Consider the following 19,361-nt stretch of genomic DNA (forward strand, 5'->3'; position numbering starts at 1 on the left):
TAATGGGTAAAAAGAAGAGTTGGAGCACCAAGCCATTGCCCACCTCCCACCCCTAGGCAAACAGGTGCAGCCCAAGACTGCCGCTGGTTCCTAGCTGTGCTGCTGACCACCCTAGGATTCTACAGCATGGCAGGTTTAGCAGCTGTGCTCCTGTTCCACTACTACACACACCCAGATGGCTGCCTGCTCAACAAGATGCTGCTTAGTCTGCATGTTTGTTGCTGTGGTCTCCTCTCCTTCCTCTCCATCGCTCCCTGCATCCGCCTCAGTGGATACATGCCTTGCAACATTCCAGATTTGGGGGACCTTTGGTATAGCAATTTCATTAGCCTCCCTACCTCAGTCAATTCTCTGCTTCCCCCAAAGGGTGGGGGGACAGAAGTACAAGTGAGGGTAGAAGTAAAGGAAATTACTACCCTGTAGGCTAAAGCAAGGATTCACATTCTCCCCGGAGCAGCTCCACTCTGGCCTTCTACAAGCCTCTGTCAACAGCTGCTATATCACGTAGCTGACATTCTCTGCGCTATCCAGCCATCCTCCAGAGAGTGGTAAGGACAGGACATGGATTTCCCCATGCTAAAACCTTTTTTGCTCCTGCCAAATACCTATTTGTTCTTACCACCTTTCTCTTCTGTTGCCCCTTCTCAGTAATCCTTCAAGGACAGAATCACTCTGTGCCTGCCTGGCCTGAGTAAAATGGAACCCCAAACACCAGATACTTCTCTGGCAGTGTTGAGTGCTGGCATCATGTATGCTTGTGTGCTTTCTGCTTGGTGCATAAAGGTGTCAAGGGAAAGGCGTGAGAGAAGGGAGGATGCTCAGGACAGGGAACGATGGTCAGGAGACTGTCTGGGACCACGGTTTATTTAAACTTTAGAGCAAGATAAGAGGAAAGCTCCCCATGAACAAAAACAACTTCTAAGAATAGCACTTGTCAGATGATCTGTATGAGATGAAGGGGGTAGGGGAAATGACTTGAGAATTTTTAAATGTATAAAGACTTCAAGGCCCTCACATGAAAAGATTTCTAAATCTTTGGCGGAAAAGGGCTCCAGGAGCACAGTACCCTCCTGAGAGTTACTAATATGGACCAACCAGCTAGCAGTAAATGCCCTCAGGCAATCCTGCTATCTGACTGGACCAGCTTGAGAACCATCTCTTCCTTCTCAGCAATGAGGCTTCCTACCTTGCTGAGGTATTTGGGCCCTTGTGGACTGTCAAGGTTTACAGCTGTGAGGTCCAGGTGAGGATGGAGAGCACAATATCCCCAATACCCCTCCCCCCTCACACATAGTCACAGACGCACACACATCCTATCAACCTCTACCCAGAATGCTCAGATTCTAGCTGCTATTACCTTTTATTGAGTACCCACAATGTGCTAAGCACTGTGCTAGATACTTTACATACATAATCTCATTTAATTTAATCCTCACAACAACCCTGTGAGGTAGGTATTTGCTCCATTTTACAAATGGAGAAATTGAGGCACAGAAGGTTAAACATCTTACCAAAGTTCCCATAGCCAGTTATATACTGAAGCTAGAATTTGAACCCAGGTGTGCCTCCACTTTTTACACCACACCAATCTTTTCAAAGAAGAGGAGTTTCCTATACTGTTACCCAGACATTCTTTCTAAAGTCATTCCAAAACATGCTGCCTTTTGTTTTACAAAAGCCCTCACTCTGTTTCTGCTGCCCTGAAACAGTGCAGCCAGAGGAAGGTGAGTGTCAAGTGAGGATCCATAAGTGTAGATTTCTGCAGAGTGCCAAAGAGCCCTCAAGTGCCTTCACAAAAGATGGGGGAGGAGGGAAGAGGTGTTTCAGCAGCACTGCTGCCAGCAGTCCTTTCCTCTCTCCAGGGCAAACAGGTGGGGCTGACAGGCCAGCTAACCAAGAGACCGCTCCAGCTCCTCCAGTGCAAGCCCAGCAGCTTTCCTATAGCTATTCTGCCTTCCACTTCATCTTCTTCCTTGCATCACTCTATGTCATGGTTACCCTCACCAACTGGTTCAGGTAGGATGGAGGCGGGCCTGGGACACTCTTCTGAAAACCTAGTCGTTTTAGGGAAAGAGCAATTCAAGGCCAGTTCCGAGTTCTGAGGACACACACATGGGTCTACCATATACCATACTCTTCGGTGGGGTGGTAGGACAGACCTAAATGTCATGGCCCTCCAGATTCTCTAACTAGACACTTTAGTTCCACAGCTATGAGGGAGCAGAACTGGAAAAGACTTTCACCACGGGCAGCTGGACTACCTTCTGGGTCAAGGTTGCCTCATGCTAGACCCGTGTACTCCTCTATCTGGGGCTGCTACTGGCACCATTCTGTTGGTCCCCAACCCAGGACCCCCAGCCTCCTCTTATCTTCAGGTGACACTGTCATGGCATCAGTATTGCCAGATAACAAATATCCAGTCTAGGTACTTTTAACAAACTGGGGTTCCCTTCAAATTGTACCCCTAGTCTTGACTCACAGGAGCTGTCCAGCCCAACAAATACCTCAAGGATATAATGGGTAGTTACCTCCCTTTAGGCTAAAGTCAGTAGTATGTCTGACTTGAAAAAAGTGGCCATACACACCCTAATGCCCTGGGCAGAGTATCTGACATGCTGGAGCTACCGTTACGTCTTCACCCCAGCTCAAGAGCCTGACTCCCAAGTCAGCAGCTCAGGAACCAGCAGACAGTGCGGCACCAGCTCCTTCCTGGCTCTCATGGTGGAGATGGGGGCAGGGAAAGACCAACAGGGACTGAAGACTTACTTGGCTCTGCCCTTGGAGATAAAAAGGAAAATAAGGAATTCAGCCCTGGGTACAGGGATTTAAGAAGCCCAGAACCCTAGAACAAACCAGGACACAGGAAGAAAGGAGCACAGAGACTACCCTAGGTTTTAATCCTGATGCTGAGGTCAAAGGAAATGGGACGACAAAAACCACCCTCACATAAGGAATGACAGAACAGAAGAGAATGTGAACACTTGAGAGCAGCTAACCATGGGAAGTCAGTGAGCAGCAGGATCTGGGCCAACTTCCAAGCAGGCAAAACTGAGGAAGAATGAGGAAGAGGGGCATAAATTTAGGTCTTGCAGCCTTCCTTCTTAGGACCTCAACTCCATCCGTAGGATGATGTTCAGGGTCTGAGTGGGGGACAAAAAAAATCACAGAAAAGAAGTCCCTAAGGCTCTTAGAGGATTTCTCTACCACATACCCAGAATACCTGTTTGTTGCAGTACAAAAAAGAATTTTTTCCTGTGATGTTTCACTTAGTCTACATATCCACATCCTTTTAGAGTCTGAAGTTCTCTCCCCTCTTGGTGGGAAAGGGCAGCCATTCCTCCATCCCCATCCCCCCAAATCCCCAGTCAAACCAGGCGCTCAAGGAATTACAAAGCTACTTTTAATACTTTGGGGTGAGCCCCACAGGAATAAAAAACACTGGGAAGGGGTAACCCCCTCACCCCCAGGAGTGGCCCAGGGGGAGAGAGGCTACCTGAGGGGAAGGAAGCACAAAAGGGACTCGCTGCAGACTCAGGGCAAAGGGAATGCCATCGGTGCTGGGACCTGTGAGCACTACAGGAGAAAACGCGAGCGTGGTAGGACTGGCTCCAGGCACACAGGCGAAGGGCAAGAGGGTTGGACACGAAGCCACAAAGCTACTTGGGTTCCTCCTTCTTCTCGTTTGCCTTTTTCTGCTTCTGCTGCATGATCTCCGAGTCCCTGGGGGTAGAGATGATGGGGCACTGGGAGGTACCAGAGGGCAAAAGGGACAAGATGCAGGGGGATGAAGGGCACAAAGGATAAGATGGAAGTGGATGGGACAAAATTCAGCATGTGGCTGCTGTATTCCCACCCTAGGAGAACAAGAGGAAGAGAGCTGAGGCTCAAAAGGCAATCAGTCTCTATCTGGCTATTGCCCGAGGGGTCAGAAGTCTGGCCACACAGGCCCAAGGCTATTCTGTGCTGAGTACCACACCCAGCAACACCAGTGAGAAGGCTGGGAGAAGGGAGGACAAATGAACAGCAAGGGGGGCCAAAAGTACTGGGCTGTCATAACCACCACTGCATTTGAAATGTGAAGCTCCCTGCCCTTGCCCTTAAGGTCAGACCCGGGGGCACTCAGAAATCAGACCGAGGGCAGCACCCGCCCCAGTCCCTTCCTATAAGGCTGTGACCTAACAATTTAAAGGGTGAGAGGAATAAAACCCTAGAGGAAACAATGCACTCTGCCCCTCACGACTAGTCCAGATGTAAGCTCTGAGCTAACTCTTTCCAGGTACAACCCTTGGCCTAAACCCAGGTCTCACCCCACCCCTCCCCGCCCCTCCCTGGGGCTACCTCTGCTTGCGGGCAGCAGCAGAAAGCCCGTCATCTCGGCGCTTTCCCTTAACCGAGTCGCTCTGCTTTTTCATATTCTTCTGGCGGGCGAGCTCGCGCTGGTTACCGCCTAGAGAAAGAAGATAAAAGGTGAGACGAGAAGGCCTTTCTGGCCACACACCGGCGACCCTCTCCCCTCACCGGACACTCGTACGGTCCAACACTTCATTCCCGGGTCGCCGACACCGGCCTTTTTCGGGGCCTAGGCTGCAGATTGGACGGAGGGGGTAGCTGCCACAGGGCAGGTCAAAGTGGGGAGTGGACGGAGGACGGTCCTGAGGAGCCTGCTAGAAGCGTGCTTCGAATTTCGGGGCAGCATGGGGGCCCAGACAGGGGGTGGCGGTATGTGTAGACGGTCTGGGTCTCTGTGGGGGATGGGCAGGGATCTGGAATGGGGGGATCTGGGTTTATCACAGGGGCGCAGGGCTTCTCCCCACACCGCAGAGCGCCGGGGAGGGCCTTTGCCTGACGAGGTGGGGAGGTTCTCAAGAAGTGTCTCGGTGGGCAAAGGGTCGACTTCCGGGCTCCAAGTGTGAGGGTCGCTAAACAGCGCTCCTAGAGAAAGGTCTCGTTGGGGAAGCCAAAATGAGGTCAATGCCGAGGTTCGGCAGTCATGTTTAGGATGGAAAAGGAGAAAAGGGCAAGAGGAGGGGGTCTCAGTGCTCACGGGTCATGGCGACGGCAGCAGCTCCGGCCTGCCTCCGTTGCGTCCCCTCGTTCAGTACGACGTTGCAGGCCCCGCCCCTTTCTCGAAGCGTAACGAAGTTGTCTTTTCCTCCCCGCCCCTTCGCGCCCGGGAGCCGATTCCCATTGGACAGGAAGAAACACGTGGAGGCCGCGAGCCACGCTGGAGCTCGGGCGGATAACGGGCGGAGGTTCGCAGGCCGAGCGCGCTGCGTGGGGCGGGGCTTTCCGAACAAGTCGTTAGGTCGGGAGGGGAGAAAGTAGGCCAGGTCACGTGGGCAGAGTGGGTGGGGGTGGAGGGGTGCGGGTGGCTAGGTGGCGCTCCCGCGAGCTTGGGCACGTGACCTGGCAGAGTGCCCTCATGCGGGGATGGTTTGGGACAAGGACAGACTCACTCAGAGGGAACGTAGGGGGAACAGAGGGCTGGGGGTTCGTGGGGGCTGAAATGGTCCGGCCGGTGCTGTTACCAAGACTCTTGGACTAAACTTGCCCCTGTTATCTAGGATCCCCCCAACCAACCACCTGTTTAGATACTTGAGTTTGCATACTATGTAAAATCGTGTACAAACGCAACTTCAGAAGCCCCTTTCTAACCACATTGTTTCCCCATCCCAAACTCCTCCAGTATAGAAATTCGCATCCACATCCCATATGTCCTAAAACTTTGGTCCTGTTCATATCCCCATAGAAGCTTCAAATATGTAGCTTGGAAGTATTGGAGGACCCAAAAATCACGGACTATGGAGTTGGATCAGGGACTAAGAGATTGGAAAAGCCACATACTATGTCCATTTCTCCCTCCGGCATTTCCCCACTGTACTGTACTATCTCCACCATCTCCACCAACCACACCTGGTTTGTAATTCGCAATTGAATAGGGCGGGAAGCTTAGATTTCCCACTAAAATCGCTCTCATTCCCAGTTTCACTAATCTGTGTACAAGACTCCCCACCAGTCCCGAGGAATTCACGGGATAAAGGAGAAATGCTTAGGAAATCTCACAGGAAAGGACTGGTTGTAAATTTTAACATCTGATTCTCTCCAGCTAGTGCCCACAGCAGAACCAAGCTGAGGCTGGCACTTCAGACTGGCTTCTTTCTCAACATAGAGCTGAGGGAAGACAATAAACCTCATTCAGTACCATCCTCACAATTTTTGCCATACCCAGGTATCACTTGAACTACTACTATTTATTACTTTAAAATTTTTTACCAGGGTTGTGTTTGTTTTCTTTTTTTTTTTTTTTTTGGCTGTGCTGTGTGGCTTGTGGGGATCTCAGTTCCCCCACCAGGGATTGAACCTGGGCCTCTGCAGTGAAAACACCAAATCCTAACCACTGAACCACCAGGGAACTCCCTGTATCAGTTTCAAATAAAGGATATAACCCAAACTTCATATTCCTTTAGTAAATTTAAAATCAGTATCACCTGCCCACAAACAGAAAGTAACTATAAAAAGAAATACAATGAAAAGGAAATATTAAATTCTACCAAAATAACATCAATGTCAAAGCTACTGAACCTGGGGCCTGCCCTCTCTTTCTCAGAGAAAGAAATTAACAAGTGTTATAGAGGTAATAAGGCATAAGTCTCCCAAACTGAAGCTTTTTCTTGACATCATCAGAATATTGAAATGCATTTAATTTTTATACTTTCAGTGTTACTTACTGCTATGTCTCTATACTACTAAAATTACTTCTTATATCACCAGTAGCATATATCCCACCCTTTAGTACATACCAAATGTAATAGATCAACATTGGTGGCACACATAACAATGTGCAAATTCTGACTCTGCTACTTACTGGATTTGATTTTGGACAATCATTTTTTCCATGCTTCAATTCCTTTATATGAAAAATGGGAATAATATCTACCCCTTAGTGTTGTGGAAAAGATTAATATAGATAACTTAATATAAAGGACTTGGCCCATAATAGGCACTTGGTTAATAATGTCCTCTCCATCTCCCTTTGGGAAGTCCTAAAACCTCTTCATTCTCCAAATTCCTCTAACTCCTGAGTAGTAGCCAGTCTCTGAAATGGCCCCTAATGATCCCTCCCTTCTGGTATTCACATCCTTGTGTAATCCTCTCCCACACTAAATCAGGGTTGGTCTATGTGACCAATAGAATATGGCAGAAGTGATGGTATATCACTTCTGATGCTAAAAAAAATTGCAGCTTCTGCTTTCCTTTCTCTCTTGGATCACTGGCTCAGGGAGAGCCAGCTGCCATGTCAGGAGGAGAGGCCCATGTGGTGAAGAACTGTGGCCACTGGCCAACAGCCAGAGGGCAGAGAAAATACCTCCACTTTAACTTAGCACGAGGTTGAGAGTTAGGGACCCAAGGCTCTGAGAGAAGGAGGTGAGGCAGGATTTAGGGACCCCACATATAAAGTGAGAAGATGAGGAAACTGGACTTCAAGGGTGGGGACAGCATCTGCAGACCTATAGCAACAGACTGACCACAGTTCACATAAAGAATTTGGACTATCTGGCTTCCTAGCCCCCAGGTTCCAATGGGTCCCCTTGCATATAGAGAGACTACAGAACCAGCCCCATGGAGAAAACTGAGCTAGCCAGGGATGAGTGAAATAGTGCAGGATGAGGAAGCAAGTTCTCTTTTGGCACCTCCTACCTCTTTATCAACTCCAGCTGCTCAGGTGGGTGAGAGAGCGGAACAACCCTGTAACCACTCTCCTCTTATTAACTCACCCCACTCTACCCCCATGCTCAAGAGTCTATTTCCAATCCTAACAGAACCTAGGTTGGTTGCCACACCTCCCTCCAGTCTAACTTTTCCAGTAATTGCCAAAGAAATCACTCATTCTTTCAACAAATATTCATTGTGTTATGCACCAACAATGTACCAACTACTGCATTAGTCATTAGGTATACAGTGATGAACAAAACATGTATATCTCCATACTCACGGAACATATAGTGTAGAGAAGAAGAAACAGCTCTCTCTCTGTATATAACACATATATAGGTATTCCTGTGTGTGTGTGTGTGTGTATATATATATGTATATATATATATATGCAAATCAATTGTGATAACTGCTTTGAAAGAAATGAACAGATTTTACACAAGGATGATATTCAAAAGAGTTAACAGGGCACACAGCATAAGCACCTATCCACCAAAATAGATGTCAGTTTAACCTGAATAAAGACTATCTGTGAACAATTTTTCTACCTCTCCTGGTAAATCATACAACTGCTGGTTCTGTGAAGGGAGTATATCTGTAGACCTTAACTTTGATTAGAGAAGTGAAGCAAGTGATAACTGGGCTGAGGCAAAAGGAGGAGGATTTAGCCAGGGCAAGGGGTGGGGGGAGGCGGGAGAGAACATTTTAGGAGAGGAAACAGCATGTGTGAAGGCCCTAAGGCCCTGCTCCCTCAGGCCATCCCATCAAGAGCCACAAGGTTAGTGGATAGGTAGGTAGTAGGTGAGTCACTAATGCCTAGTGAGCATGCTTTGAAACTAGGTCAGGGAGAAGGTAGGGTAGTGATATGATCTGAGTCACTCCTGCTAATACCGCTACTCGGTAACATTAAGTGAGTACTTATTAAGTATATTAAGTTTACTTTTCTTATTTGGGCCTTACAATTACCTTTTGAGGTGTCATTATTCCCTTTCTACATATTTAGAAACTTTGGCACAGGCAGGTTAAATAACTTTCCCAAGGAAGCACAGGTAATAAAGGGTGGGGCTGAGAGTTTAACCCAGTCACTGCTCTTCAGCAGCAAGATATAAATTTTGAAGAGATCACTCCGTGGAAGGAAAGTGGATTAGAGCAGGTAAATGGAAATGGGGAGACCAGTCAGGAGGCTATCACAGACATCCAGGATTCTAGGCCTAATTGGGTAACAGATAATTGAAATGCAGTTCAGACCAACTGGGGCAAAAAGGGGAATTTGTTGGCTTACATAACCAAACTGGGTCATGGGCTGGGGTGTGAATGACTAAAACCAATGACAGGGGGATGCCTCCCCATCTCTTTGCTTTATTTTCTCAGGTCCAGATCCCTTGACATGATAGGAAATGGCCACCAATGGTCCCTGCCCTCACATATCACAGAGTGACCAAGAGAGGGGGTCTGAGTCTCTTCCTTTAAATTCAGTTTTTAAAACCCCAGGACAGGACTCTGATGGTTTAGGTGCCTACCTTTGTGGTGAGGAGGTGGTGTGGGGCAGGATATAATGAGAGTAGCCCCCACCAGAACCATATGGTTAGTATGGGGAAGGAACAGTTTTATCAAAGAAAGGGAGTTTGTTCCCCAGAAAAGGAGGATGCTAGACAGATCAAACAAAAGATGTCCATTACATCAGGGAACAGAAGATAGCCACTTGGACCAAAATGGTGACAGAAGAAATGGCAAAAGTGTGCAGCTTCAAAATATATTTTGGGTATTCAGTTAGAGAGGAAGATACTATTGATTTCTGGGTTCTTCATCAAATATTAAGTATACACCTATTAAGTGCAAGACACTTCTAGGCAGTGGGTATACAGTGGTGAACAAAACTGACATGGTCTCTGACCTCATGAAGTTAACCCTTTAGTGGGGGAGACTTACAATTCACAAGTAGCCAAACCAAACAGTATGAAGTTACAACTTGTGTTAAGTGTTAAAAGAGAAACAAAAGTGCAAGGACAAAGAATAATGGGAGAGACCCACTTCTGTGGTGACTTTTTTTTTGGCCACGCAACGCAGCTTATGGGATCTTAGTTCCCCGACCAGGGATCAAACCCAGGCCCTTGGCAGTGATAGCATGGAGTCCTAACCACTGGACCACCAGGGAATTCCCTGTGGTGACTTTTCAACTGAGGCCTGTAGAAAAAGTAGAAGAAGGCTCCAGAAGTGCAGCTGAATTCCAAACATTAATAACATCCCTCCTTTAACAAGGAAGAGCAATACAGTTTTAGGAAATTCTTTCCCTCCCTATATTCCAAAAGTGGTCCTGAATGGCTAAGTCAATCAAAGTAAACTCATCACTCTTAGCATTACTGGCTCAGGATTGCCTAAACCATGCATGATATTCACCTTGTGACAGTTACAGGTTTAAGAGTTAGCATATGACCTAAATTGGCCTTATCAGACCAAAGGGAAGGACTTTTGTTCCATTGTGGAGACAGACAGTGCTCTCTCCCACTGACTTGAATAAGGATTCACATAACCCTTACTGCTTTTGGCTTCTGTGACCTTGAAGGACAAGCCTTAGGTTGAAGCAAAGTGAGTGGCAGGAGGAAACTTGGTCCTTGATGATGCTCTTGGGCCACTGAATACATCAACTATAATATTTGTTCTCTCACTGAGCTTCCTGCTATGAGAACCACCATACGTATTTGTTTTTTGTGTAAGCTGCCTTGAGTCAGATTTCTGTAACTTCTGCCAGATACATTTTAAGAAATACACAAACAATAGAAATAGCATATGCCAAGGCCCTGAGATGGGAAAAACCTTGAATAATTAGAGAAATTACAGAGATCACATAATGAAATGATCCAGTAAGATTATCTTAAAGTGCAACCAGCCCTCTCCATGCATATTAAGCTTCTAGTCAGATTTTAGTGCCTTGCTTGTAGAGATGAGTAGATAGCTGAAGATCAGCAAGCATTGGAAAAAACACTTTTAACATAAAAATAGGCCAAAACAAAACAGAAACAGAAAATAAGGTCTTAGAGGATCAGAAACAATTCCAGAAACAAAAGAAAGTGGGAGGGGGACCATAATTAGTAACCTTAGAAATGAAGGGGATATTGAACAAAAACAGGGGAGCTATAAAAAACAAACATTCAGAGAATAATAAAGAGCTCTTGGAAATTAAAAATATGATAAAAGCATTGGAAGATAAAACTTGAAGAAATAGTCAAGAAAATTGGGCAAAAACATAGTGATGGACAGGAAAAAATTTAAAAATTAGGCAATCAGTTCAGGAGGTCAACATCTGTATTATATGAGTTTCAGAATGAGAGGGGGCCCACTGAGTGCCCAGCACAAAGAATAAGAAAAGATCGATGCCACAACATACTAGAACACTGGAGTCACAGAGAAGATCCTAAAGGTTTCTGAGATACAAAATAGGTCACATACAAAGAAAGGATGAAGAATCAGAATGCCTTCAGACTTGTCAGCAGCAACACTGGAGTCCAAAAGACAGTGAGTGATGTCATCAAATATCTGAAGAAAAATAACTAACAACCAATTTTTTTTTTACCCAGCCAAGCTATCAATTAAGTAGAATAGAATAAAGACACACAGTCTCAAAGGACTTATCTACCATGCACCCTTTCCAGGAAGCTATTGGAGATGTACACCAAAATGAGGGGGTAAATCAAGGAAAAAAGTAGTAGAATTCAGGAAAAAAGGGCATCCAATATAGGAGATAAGGAAATCCCCAGGCTGTTTGAAGGGAGACCCCAGGATGATAACTTTGCAGCAGGCTTAGAGAAGCAACTATTTCAGAGTGGAACAGGAGAATGAAAGGGTCTGGAGGTGTATATATAAGGAAAAAAATGGAAACTTATAAAACTGATAAGTTTTATAACTGACAAAATTGATAATATAACTGATTATATTTGAATATATGAGGAGGAGATTTCCACTCCTAGAGGAGCATATTAGAATTAATTGATATAAAAAAAGAATTAATTGATAATAAGTACATACAGGGGCTTCCCTGGTGGTGCAGTGGTTAAGAATCCGCCTGCCAATTCAGGGGACAGGGGTTCGAGCCCTGGTTCAGGAAGATCCCACATGGCGTGGAGCGACTAAGCCCGTGCGCCACAACTACTGAGCCTGCGCTCTAGAGCCCACAAGCCACAACTACTGAGCCCATGTGCCACAACTACTGAAGCCCGCGTGCCTACAGCCCATTCTCCGCAACAAGAGAAGCCACTGCAGCGAGAAGCCCGTGCACTGCGATGAAGAGTAGACCCCGCTCTCCGCAACTAGAGAAAGCCCGCACGCAGCAACGAAGACCCAACGCAGCCAAAAATAAAATAAATTAATTAAATAATTAAAAAAATAAGTACATACACAACTAAGTAAACAAACCAAGATAGGGATAATTATTAATATCAAGGGGGAAACATACAAGAAAGGAAATGTAAACAGTGCACTGTGTCACAGCTTGTAAATAATATTTACACACTCATAAAATGTAAACATTCATTATTGATCTAACAAAAGTAACATTACTACACTAGGAGGTTGAAGAGAGAAAGTACATGCATATATATGGAGAGGATGGGAGAGCTAAAGTCCTCATTTTTAAGATAGAAACCAATGGCTAATATCTGACACTTAAAAAGCCAGAAATGGCATGATACTTAGAAAAAGCAATAAATGCCAGAAGAAACAGTTAAAAGAGTTTTAACTTCCTTTAAGCAGTAGAAAGCAGAAAGGAATAAGGGATAAATATTTTTCATTATGTCTTGTATGGAACTTATATGTACATATATAACTTCCATAGAGACAAATAAATACTATAAAAACCCAACCATGGGGCTTCCCTGGTGGCACAGTGGTTAAGAATCCGCCTGCCAATGCAGGGGACAAGGGTTCAAGCCCTGGTCCGGGAGGATCCCACATGCTGCGGAGCAAGTGGGCCTGTGTGCCACAACTGCTGAGCCTGCGCTCTGGAGCCCACGAGCCACAGCTGCTGAGCCTGCCTGCTGCAGCTGCTGAAGCCCGCACGCCTAGAGCCTGTGCTCCGCAACAAGGGAAGCCACCGCAATGAGAAGCCCACACACAGTAACGAAGAGTAGCCCCCCCTCCCCGCAGCTAGAGAAAGCCTGTGAGCAGCATCGAAGACCCAACGCAGCCAAAAATTAATTAATTTTTTTTAAGAAGTCAAATTTAGGAGGGCTTCCCTGGTGGCGCAGTGGTTAAGAATCTGCCTGCCAATGCAGGAGACACGGGTTCGAGCCCTGGTCCGGGAAGATCCCACATGCCGCGATGCAACTAAGCCCGCGTGCCACAACTACTGAAGCCCGTGAGCCTAGAGCCCATGGTCCGCAACAAGAGAAGCCACTGCAATAAGCATGCGCACCGCAACGAAGAGCAGCCCACACTCTCCACAACTAGAGAAGGCCCGCGCACATCAACGAAGACCCAATGCAGCCAAAAATAAATAAAATAAATAAATTATTTTTAAAAAGTCAAATTTAGGGAGTTCCCTGGAGGTCCAGTGGTTAGGATTTGGTGCTTTTATTGCTGTGGCCTGGGTTCAATCCCTGGTGGGGGAACTAAGATCTCAGAAGCTGTGGGGTGTGGGCAAAAAATAAAAATCAACTTTATTGAGGTATAATTTATAGACATTAAAGTAGATACATTTTAAGTGTGCAATTTGATGAGTTTTGACAAATGTATAGATAATTTGAGTTAGGGTGAAGGGCATTAAGGTCATCTGGGATTATGCCCGTCCAGGGATTTAGCAGAGGTATCCTAGCTAGGAAAGAGAACAACACCAGGGCTCTAGGGAGACATACCCAAACAGGGACAAGTGGCGACACCAAGGGCCGACATGAGATTGGTCCTGGGGTTTCACTGCACCAGGATCTGGACCTCCAGAATGTCTGGAAACTTCATGGCACCTCTTGGTCCTCCTGAGGGAGTGAGCCTGCTCCCTTTCACACCAGTGTCCAACAATCTCACGTGTATAGGCCAGGAAGGGAGACCTGGGACTGAATTCTCCCTCTCCTCTGCCCTGCAACTTTCCTGCCACCAACCACGGCCCCCATCTCTGCCCATCGATGGGGGTCGCTCCGGCTTGCGACAGTCAAGCTTCACTGCTGCCAAAAACGGGCCCTGATTTTCTCTCCATTCATAGTTAGAAACCGGCTTCGGGTTCGCCGCAGTACGTCGGGCAGGGAAAAGCAAAAGCTCTAGGCCAGGTGTTGGCGTCGGGAATCCCCCTTCGGGTCCGCCAGCCTCCGGTCCCTTGGGGCTCTTGGCGTGATGGGCTGGGCCCGCCCAGCAATCAGTCGCTGTCGCTGTCTACCGCCCCTCTGCGTCTAAAACCCTCGGGGGTTGCAGGTTCAGCTTCACTTAGAAACCGAAACTCTTTAAGTGGTCAGGTTAGGTGGAAAAACTGAGGCAGGACTGGGGACTCTAGTGAGAGGTCTGAAGCTGGCTGCAGACTTTCTCCCCGGAACTGGGAGAGCACCTTCCGAAAGCCCAAAAAGCGCATGCCAATCCAAGAAGAAACCGCTGGGGTCGGTGCTAACATCTGGGGGAGAGCGAAGCGCCACCCACGCGAGCGGGAAATCCCAGAGGTGGGGCTGGCTGTGGGTGGGGCCTGGGGTGGGGTCCCGGCGAGGGGCGGGGCCTACCTGGGTTACCGGGTGTGCCAGCCTAGCCCTGCACAGCGGAGGTGGTAGTGGCCCCGGTCTGTGGCTCCCGTCCTATTTGCTCTGTACCTCGCAGCCATGGAGGGACCCCGGGAGCTTCTGAGTAGGAAGCTCCGGCTCTGCTTCACCCCCGCTGCCCGGACCAGCCTCCTGCTGCTCAGGCTCAACGACGCGGCGCTGCGGGCGCTGCACGAGTGTCAGCGGCAACAGGTACGGCCGGCCCGGGCCCCATCCTCTCCATCCCCTACCCCTCGGTTAGTCGGGCCTCAGCCGGCGACAGTGCCGAAGGGGCCTGGGGATGGGAAGCAGCATCCTCAGTCTCCGGCCTCCCCACCTCTCCAAGTGAAGCCTGCGAGGCAGGTCCCCCCACCCCACCCCACCCCCACCCCGGGCACCCGACGCCGGATCCGGGACGCTGTTTCACCTGCTCTTAGCTCAAGTCTGTGCTCTCCCTCCAGGTTCGGCCAGTGATTGCTTTCCAAGGCAACCGAGGGGTAAGCGCGGGCCTGGGGTGTGTGGAGGTGGAGTGCAGGGAGAACAGACATGGGCTCCAGGAAGGTACCATCAGGGCGGGAGGCTGAGGGCAGCCAAGGTCTGAGGAAGTTTCGAGAATTGAACCCCAAATGGGGCGAGGGGCTGCTGGGTTGTGGTCCCAAGAGGCTGCGGTTGAAGAGACTGTGCCGTCTTAGCCTCCTGAGGAACTCAGGCCCAGCTGCACCTGGTGTGCTAATGAGCCCCGTGGGACCCATCGTCAGGCTTAGGCTGGCTCAGGGAGGAGTGGCCTTCATAGTAGGAGGAGGAACTGACTTTCATAGAGCTTACAGTCTCCTTTCACCCACAGTATTTGAGGGTCCCACGTCCTGGCTGGTCCTGCCTCTTTTCCTTCATAGTGTCTCAGTGTGGCCAGGAGGGCCCTGGTGGTGGCTTGGATCTTGTGTGCCAACATTTAGGCAGGTAAGGGGAATAGGTAGCAGGTAAGAAAGAGTTTGTGCAAAGTCTGGGAAGGGGATATCCAGAGGTGCTTCAGAGATCTCCACCTTCCTGTTTTTTGTTTGTTTTTTGTTTTAAACCACTTCTTTCCAGATCTGGGCCTAACCGCCTCCACTGCCTGGGTCCACTCAGGGAGCGCCTCACTATTTGGGCAGCCATGGATTCTGTCCCAGCCCCATCTTCAGTTCAGGGACACAACCTGACTGAAGATGCCAGAGATCACGAGAGCTGGCAGAACATGGGAGACTATTCTGCAGGAGACACAATTTCACAGCCACAGATGGCACTAGAAGAGGTAAGGCCAGAAACTGCAGGGAGTTGGGATAAGGTGGGGCAAAGCCTGAAGCCTAGGGAGCCAAGTGCCCCTGCCACTTTCCCTGCCAGGTGGCAGATCCACTGGCAAGCAGCCAAGGACAGTCACTCCCAGGATCCTTGAGGGAACACATGGCACAGTGGGAAGTGAGGTACTTGGGGGCAGGGTGGGACTAATCTGGGAAGCCCTGTTATTGTCTTCTCTAATCTCCACCCTAAATGCTGTAAAAAGGAATCTAGCCCTACCCTTGGCTTCATCTCTCCCATTCCCTCTTCAAAAATCCTAGGAACCAGACCCATCTTCCAAACAGAGAGCCTGATCAGGTACTGCCTTCCTCTGCTAGCCAGAAACACGTGGACAAGGTAAGTTGTAATAGCAAGGGTGTTTCAAAGAGAGTTGTGTCCAATGAGGCTAAAATTTAAAAATTGGGACCTTATCATTTTCATGCTCCCAGAGCTCATTATATGGAAGTAATTTTTATGTTTTTTAATTTTTATTTTATTTTTTTTTGCGGTACGCGGGCCTCTCACTGCTGTGGCCTCTCCCGCCGCGGAGCACAGGCTCCGGACGCGCAGGCTCAGCAGCCATGGCTCACGGGCCCAGCCACTCCGCGGCATGTGGGATCTTCCCGGACCCGGGCACGAACCCATGTCCCCTGCATCGGCAGGCAGACTCTCAACCACTGTGCCACCAGGGTAATTTTTAAGAGAAGGACAGAATAGGAGGCTTCTGGCTTACTGTTCATGTGACCAAGATATTTTCTCCAACAGAAACGTCCAGCACCTGCAGCTACTGTAAAACTAAAAGAAAAGAGGCTCAGATCTCTGTCTCTAGCTCCAAGTCCCCTACAAGGGCTGCCTAGTCAGGAGCTACAGGAGAGAGAAGATTGGGAGCAAGAAGATAAAGAAGATAAAGATGAAAACATTAGCCCCAGGCTGGTGCACAGTCCCTCAGTTCAAGCAGGTGAGTTAATGGGAGGAGGGTGAAACTGCCATAGTGGGGGAAAAAAAGCCTATCATTACCTTCATGTCTTGCTTCCTTCCTAGACTCTGAATCCCCAAGCCCTGAAGAGGTACCAGATTACCTCCTGTGAGTCCCCTGCCATTTCCAATTTTATCAAGCCTTGTGCATATGAGATATTAAGGTAAACTTCCTGGGAGCTGGAAGCTTTGGGGGGCAATGACATTGAAGGTGACAATACTCTGCTCCTGGCAGGCAATACAGGGCCATCCACAGTGCAGAACAGCACCATGCTTACAAGCAGGACTTTGAGACAGATTATGCTGAATACCGCACTCTGCATGCCCGTGTTGGGGCTGCAAACCAAAGGTTCAGAGAGCTGGGAGCAGAGATGAAGAGCACTCAACGAGGAACTCCAGAATACAAGGTAAGGGCTGGATGGGCCCAGGCTGGCCCCTGAGCTCTACTGGCCGTAAACTCCTGGCCAACTGCCCATAATCCTGTTTGTTCAACAACCAATGTGACAAGCAAGCCAGTTTTGAGGGAAAAATTAGTCTGTATAATTTGGTAGAATGAGAAGGGAAGTTCCTTCACTCCCTAAGAGAACTGGAGCTTTTTTCTTAAGGTTAAACTTGGTGCTAACATTTTCTTTTCAGATGCTGGAAGAAAAGATAGTCCAGGAATATAAAAAGTTCAGGAAGGTAAGACCAGGCCTGGGAATGGTAGCAAAAAGGCAGAATTGACTTTTTTTTTTTTGACATGGATGCTTTTTCTCTGCAGCAGTACCCAGGTTACAGGGAAGAAAAGCACCGTTGTGAGTACCTGCATCAGAAATTGTCCCACATTAAAGGTCTCATCCTGGAGTTTGAGGAAAAGAACAGGGGCAGCTGAAGATGACAGAGGGCTCTTTACCCTCTGCCCAGTGTGCTATGAAGGAACAAAGCAGCTATTAACTAGTGTACAATTGTCTGCTCTTCTTATTGCTGAGTCCATGGTGGGAAGTAGGAGAGCTGCTCTAGGTTCTTAAGGTTTTTCATATTGCCATATTTAAAATTTTAGGGCATGGGCACAGTGCCAAGACTCCACAGCTGTGCCCAGGAGACTAGGAAAAGTAGCAGAGACTTGGCTTCTCCACCTTTAGTTCAGCCAAGTTATTTTTAAATCCTGAGAAATGATACCATTTCCAGGACAAGATACCTTGAGAACATCAGAATTTACTTGGTAGCCTCCCTGAAGAAACAATGAAAACTTTTGGTAACAACTAAAGGAACTTGTAATACAACTGGATATAATGGGAAAGGGCTTGGGTGTTACCCATGTACTGAAAGTGAATTATTTTACAAACATGGCTAAAAAATTAAAACTGATTGCTTCTGTGTCAAGTTTATGTTTTCCTTGAATCCTCTTACCCTTGGCTGTGTATATGAACCAGTTCTGGGGCTCCCTAAAAATTCAGATCCCCAGATCCCAGCACAGGTCTTATGAATTAGAATCTCCAAGATTATGGTTAGGCATCTTTACTTTTTCAAAGCACTATGGATGATCCTGATATATATTTTGCTAAGTGGCTCTGTCAAATCTTGTAATTCAGTGGTCCCCAACCTTTTCGGCACCAGGGACCGGTTTCATGGAAGACAATTTTTCCACAGACTGGGGCAGTGGGCGGGGGGCAGGGGGCGGGGGCGGTGGTTCAGGCGGTAATGCGAGCGATGGGGAGCGGCAGATGAAGCCTCACTTGCCGCCGCTCACCTCCTGCTGTGCGGCCCGGTTCCTAGCAGGCCACAGACCGGCCCAGGGGTTGGGGACCCCTGTTGAAATTGGTAACTAGAGGATACAGTAGGAATAAAGCTCTCCTTTTCCAAACATGGAGGTTGAGGATCACCTGCAACTGGGGCTATCTGGAATTATCCAGTAACTGAAATCTATAACTGTGGATAGGATTTGGATTTACCCACAAAAAGGAAGAGGGAAACGGTTCAATTCATTTGAACCAAAGATCACACCAGTCGTATCCTTTTCATTCCTCACTGTTGCATAAGAAAGTGGATGTTTCACTTACAACGAGGAATGATACTGCCTTTCCCAGTTCCACTGGAGAAGGAAGTTAATGACCACACCCTGGGCTTTGGGGGAGAGAGCTGTACCTGGCAGTGTCAGCAATTCTTGAAACAACTTGGATGTAACCCCAACCTGATGCCACACCCACACAGGGCATTTCTGGGCAGAGAATAGCCCTTGGGAGATATAAACATACTCAGCTGCATGGCAAGGATAAACTGCAATCCATCCTTAGGGCATGGGCAGGCCAGAAACAGCCCAACAAGAAAGGTCCCTCACCTGTTCTAATCATCAGGCTAGGGTCCTGTGCAATAAACATGTGAGGATAGAAAGAGATGAAATCTGGAAAGGAATTACAGGTGACAACTGGGTCCACACCCAGTACAGTACAGCTGTATTGACCATTATGGCAGTCACTAGCCCTACATGTGACTGTTTAATAAAAATTTAAAATATGGTTTCTAGCTACATTTCTAATGCTCAATAGCTACAGGTATTGGGCAATGAAGATTATAGAACATTTCTATCATAGCAGAAAGTTCTACTGGACAGTGCTGGTCTAGAGAACCTCTGCTTCCCCACCTCATGGAGAAAAGACAGTATAAAGGGGGCACATTTAT

General features: G+C 47.9%; 2 protein-coding genes across 5 annotated transcripts; one reads left to right on the forward strand and one right to left on the reverse strand.

The window, feature by feature from the left end:
* Positions 1-1,336: 1,336 nt before the first annotated feature.
* SERF2 (small EDRK-rich factor 2) lies at positions 1,337-5,185 on the reverse strand. Of its 4 annotated transcripts, XR_011377244.1 has the most exons (5): positions 5,045-5,185; positions 4,339-4,447; positions 3,494-3,743; positions 2,997-3,140; positions 1,337-2,777 (listed from the first exon to the last, which is right to left on the reverse strand). XR_011377244.1 is itself a non-coding variant. In XM_060294357.1 (4 exons), the coding sequence occupies exons 1-4, from the start codon at positions 5,049-5,051 to the stop codon at positions 3,102-3,104; spliced, it is 405 nt and encodes a 134-aa protein (XP_060150340.1). In that variant the 5' UTR covers positions 5,052-5,185; the 3' UTR covers positions 2,875-3,101. The 4 variants fall into 4 exon arrangements, 3 of the variants coding, with proteins under 3 accessions (XP_060150340.1, XP_030698693.1, XP_030698694.1); XM_060294357.1 differs by lacking the exon at positions 1,337-2,777 and having other exon boundaries at positions 2,875-3,140; XM_030842833.3 differs by lacking the exons at positions 1,337-2,777; positions 2,997-3,140 and having other exon boundaries at positions 3,383-3,743.
* Positions 5,186-5,193: 8 nt separating this feature from the next.
* On the forward strand, positions 5,194-18,059 carry ELL3 (elongation factor for RNA polymerase II 3). Its single transcript, XM_030842832.2, has 12 exons — positions 5,194-5,252; positions 14,497-14,630; positions 14,879-14,914; positions 15,262-15,374; positions 15,504-15,705; positions 15,795-15,874; positions 16,010-16,085; positions 16,494-16,686; positions 16,770-16,812; positions 16,939-17,110; positions 17,340-17,384; positions 17,464-18,059. The coding sequence occupies exons 2-12, from the start codon at positions 14,499-14,501 to the stop codon at positions 17,572-17,574; spliced, it is 1,203 nt and encodes a 400-aa protein (XP_030698692.2). The 5' UTR covers positions 5,194-5,252; positions 14,497-14,498; the 3' UTR covers positions 17,575-18,059.
* Positions 18,060-19,361: the final 1,302 nt, after the last annotated feature.

Source organism: Globicephala melas, chromosome 2 (assembly GCF_963455315.2).
Source record: "Globicephala melas chromosome 2, mGloMel1.2, whole genome shotgun sequence".
NCBI lineage: Eukaryota > Metazoa > Chordata > Mammalia > Artiodactyla > Delphinidae > Globicephala > Globicephala melas.